Source organism: Arachis duranensis, chromosome 3, assembly GCF_000817695.3.
Source record: "Arachis duranensis cultivar V14167 chromosome 3, aradu.V14167.gnm2.J7QH, whole genome shotgun sequence".
Taxonomy (NCBI): domain Eukaryota; kingdom Viridiplantae; phylum Streptophyta; class Magnoliopsida; order Fabales; family Fabaceae; genus Arachis; species Arachis duranensis.
In genome coordinates, this window is record NC_029774.3 from 68,177,464 (window position 1) to 68,181,928 (window position 4,465).

A 4,465-nucleotide genomic window follows, 5' to 3' on the forward strand; every position below is an offset into this window, starting at 1 on the left:
TACTAGAATTGCAAGAGGCTATGCGAGAAACTTAGGCTTCTAACAGGAATATAGAAGCCAGTTGAGTCAAACAAGGCAACAATTATCTAAGCAGATAACAGAGGAATGCCAGGCTATGCAATTGAGGAGTGGGAAATCATTAAACACCCAGCCTCAGTGCAACAAGAGATCAAAGGAAGAAAAGCTAACAAAGGAACACCAAACTACTGTCCAAGACATCTTTGAGGGTGTTGAATGCACAAAGAGGAATGTCATTGGCGTTCAACGCCAAGAAGGGGGTATTCATCCCTAGCGTTGAATGCCCAAATGGGGGTAGCAACCTTGGCGTTGAACGCCCAACTGGGGAAATTGTCCCTGGCGTTGAACGCCAGGAAGGGGGCAGCAACAAGGGCGTTGAACGCCCAAGCAAGGGAAGCCAGTCACATACTGATAACAACCCTCCTAAGCAAGCTAGTAACCCCCTTCCAATATACAAGGCACTCATCATCCATCAACCAAGATTGATGAGTATAAAGCCAAGATGCCATTTCCTCAGAAAATCCATCAAGCGGAAAAGGATAAACAGTTTGCCCGCTTTGTAGATTATCCCAGAACATTAGAGATTAAGATCCCTTTTGCAGAGAGGCTCTTGAATAAATACCGTCTTATGTTAAGTTCATGAAGGACATCTTAAGTCATAAGAAGGATTGGAGAGAGGTAAAAATAGTCTTCCTTATTGAAGAATGCAGTGCAGTCATTCAAAACAGCTTACTAGAGAAACTTAAAGATCTTGGGAGCTTTATGATACCATGCACTCTAGGGAATACTTGCACAAGGACAGCTCTATGTGATCTTGGGGCAAGCATCAACCTAATACCTACTTCATTAATAAAGAAGCTTTGCTTGACTGATGAAGTCAAACCAACCCGTATATGCCTTCAACTTGCTGATGGTTCTGTTAAGATCCCATCAGAAGTAGTTGAAGATATGATTGTTAGGGTTGGACCCTTTGATTTTCCCGCTGACTTTGTGGTGTTGGATATGGATGGGCACAAGAATGCATCCCTTATCCTAAGAAGGCCCTTCCTAGCTATAGGAAGAACCCTCATTGATGTGCAAAAAGGAGAAGTAACCCTAAGAGTCAATGAGGATGAATATGTGCTGAATGCTGTCAAAGCCATGCAGCATCTAGACACCCCAGAGGAGTGCTTGAGCATTGATATCATCGACTTCTTGGTGGAAAAAGTAAACATGGTTAACAGACTCGAGTTGGAGGAAGCAAATGAAATACAGGAGACTTTAAGTACTCCTAAAGAAGATGATAAACCTCCAAAACTCGAGCTCAAGTCATTATGATCCTCCCTAAAATATGCATTCCTAGGAGTTGGAGACACTTATCCTATAATCATAAGCTCCGCCTTAGAGCCACATGAAGAAGACGCACTAATTAAAGTGCTCAAAATTCACAAGACCACCCTTGGGTGGACTATAAGTGACCTTAAGGGTATTAGCCCGACCCGTTGCATGCACAAAATTCTGCTGGAGGATGACGCCAAATTAGTGATGCAATCACAAAGGCGACTAAATCCAGCCATGAAGGAAGTAGTGCAGAAGGAAGTCACTAAGCTTTGGGAGGTTGGGATTATTTATCTCATCTCTAACAACCCCTAGGTGAGCCTTGTACAAGTTGTTCCTAAAAAAAGAGGCATGACAGTGGTTCATAATGAAAAGAATGAACTGATCCTTACAAGGACAGTTACAGGGTTGCGTATGTGTATTGACTATAGAAGGCTCAATAACACCACCGGGAATGATCACTTTCCTTTACCATTTATTGATCAAATGCTAGAAAGACTAGCAGGGAATGCTTTTTATTGCTTCCTGGACGAATATTCCAGGTACAATCAAATAGCATGGATCCACAGGATCAAGAGAAGACAACATTCACATGCCTGTATGGCGTGTTTGCCTATAGGCGAATGCCATTTTGCTTGTGCAATGCACTTGCCACCTTTCAGAGATGTATGCTATCCATCTTCTCTGATATGGTAGAAAAATTTCCTTGAAGTGTTCATGGATGACTTCTTTGTCTTTGGAGACTCATTTGACTCATGCCTTGATTATTTGGCCCTAGTTCTAAAAAGATGACAAACCTGGTTCTAAACTGGGAAAAATGCCATTTCATGGTGACTGAAGGCATTGTTCTTGGGCACCGGATTTTAAATAAGGGGATAAAAGTAGATCAAGCTAAGGTGGAGGTGATTGAACAATTACGACCACCTACTAATACCAAGGCAATCAGAAGTTTCCTAGGACATGCAGGATTTTACAGGAGGTTCATAAAGGATTTTTCAAAAATTGCAAAGCCCATGTGTAACCTCTTGGTCACTGACGTTCCATTTGTCTTTGACCAAGAATGTTTGCATGCCTTTGAGACCAAGAAAGCCAAGCTTGTCACTGCACCTGTCATTTCTACACCCAATTAGGACTTACCATTTGAACTGATGTGTGATGCCCGTGACCATGCCATTGGCACAGTTTTTGGGTAGAGACATGACAAGCTTCTGCACGTCATTTACTATGCCAGTCGTGTTCTAAATGACGTACAGAAGAATTACACCACCACAGAAAAGGAACTACTTACAGTGGTCTATGCCATTGACAAGTTCAGAACCTATTTAGTAGGACCTAAGGTCATTATTTATACTGAACATGCTACTCTAAAATATCTACTCACCAAGCAGGATTCTAAACCCAGGATCATAAGATGGGTATTACTCATGCAAGAGTTTGATATAGAAATTAGAGATAAAAAGGGCACAGAAAATTAAGTGGCTGACCACTTGTCTCGGATTGAGCCAGTGGAAGGGACTTCTCCTCACTCCACTGACATATCCAAAAACTTTCCAAATGAGCAACTCTATGCCATCCGGACAGCACCTTGGTTTGTAGACATTGCAAATTACAAGGCTATATGATTCATTCCCAAAGAGTATAACAGGCAGCAAGCCCTGAAACTCATGCATGATGCAAAGTACTACTTATGGGATGAACTATATCTCTTTAAGAGATGCTCGGATGGAATAATAATCCAACGCTGTGTATCTAAAGAAAAGGCACAGAGAATCTTATGACATTGCCATGGCTCAGACTATGGAGGACACTTTGGATGTGAGCGGACAGCCACCAAGGTTATCCAAAGTGGCTTCTACTGGCCCACACTTTCTAAGGACTCTAGAGAGTTTCTCTGTAAATGTGACAGTTGCCAAAGGGCTGGAAATCTCCCTCATGGTCATGACATGCCTCAGCAAGGGATCCTAAAGATTGAGCTATTTGATGTATGGGTAATAGACCTCATGGGACCCTTCCCACCTTTATACTCCAACATCTACATCCTTGTGGTAGTAGACTATGTGTCTAAATGGGTTGAAGCAATAGCATCACCCACTAATGACACCAGAGTAGTGATGAAGTTCCTCTAAAAGAACATCTTCAGTAGATTTGGTGTCTCTCGGACATTGATTAGTGATGGAGGTACTCATTTCTGCAACAAACAGCTTGATTCTATCTTAAGCCATTACGGAGTTCACCATAAAGTGGAAACTCCATATCATCCCCAAACAAATGGACAAGCTGAAGTCTCAAATAGAGAACTAAAACGAATCCTATAGAGGACAGTAAGCGTCTCTAGAGAAGATTGGGCTAGAAAGCTTGATGATGCTCTGTGGCCATACAGAACAGCTTTTAAAATCCCCATTGGACCATCGCCATATCAACTGGTGTATGGAAAATCCTGTCATTTGCCAGTGGAACTAGAACACAAGGTCTATTGGGCAACTAGATTCCTCAACCTTGATGCTAAAGCAGCTGGAGAAAAAAGGCTACTTCAACTAAATGAGTTGGATGAATTCCGACTAGTTGCATTTGAAGATACAAAGATCTATAAAGAAAAAGCAAAAAGGTGGCATGACAGGAAGATATCTTCCAGAGTCATTGAACTAGGACAAAAGGTCCTGCTCTTCAACTCAAGACTTAAATTATTCCCTAGGAAACTCAAATTTTTTCGCTGGAAGGGACCGTATGTGATTACTAGTGTATCACCTTACGGGCACATAGAACTTCAGGGTAAAGATCCGGACAACAGGTTCACTGTCAATGGGCAAAGAGTCAAGCATTACCTTGAAGGAGATATTGAGATCACTGGGCAGAGAGTCAAGTGCAAATTCGAAAGAGAGGCTGGGAGATTCTAGCCAATCCTGAGATCATTATTGGATTCAATATGATCCATGAATTCTATGCAAATCTGTGGATAACAGATAAGCAAAAGAAAAATGGAATAGCATTCCATACTTTTTGCACAATGGTTAAGGGGAATATCATCTATTTTCATCCGGATAGGGTGAGAGAGATCTTTAAATTACCCTTACAAAGGGATGACCTTGATTCTTACAATAGAAGGATGGTAGCCAACCCAAAGCTGGATCAA

General features: G+C 41.8%; 1 protein-coding gene across 1 annotated transcript; it reads left to right on the plus strand.

Annotated features, from left to right (window-relative positions):
• The first annotated feature begins 3,120 nt into the window (after nucleotides 1-3,120).
• On the plus strand, nucleotides 3,121-4,229 carry LOC107479505 (uncharacterized). The gene is made up of 2 exons (XM_016099635.1): nucleotides 3,121-3,270; nucleotides 3,651-4,229. The coding sequence occupies exons 1-2, from the start codon at nucleotides 3,121-3,123 to the stop codon at nucleotides 4,227-4,229; spliced, it is 729 nt and encodes a 242-aa protein (XP_015955121.1).
• The last annotated feature ends 236 nt before the right edge of the window (nucleotides 4,230-4,465 follow it).

Excerpts from the sequence above, each read along its gene's own strand:
- LOC107479505 (XM_016099635.1), top strand. The coding sequence starts at position 3,121 with ATGGCTCAGACTATGGAGGACACTTTGGATGTGAGCGGACAGCCACCA. Across the intron at positions 3,271-3,650 it reads GGCTGGAAATCTCCCTCATG|AGGACAGTAAGCGTCTCTAG; the intron begins GTCATGACATGC and ends CGAATCCTATAG.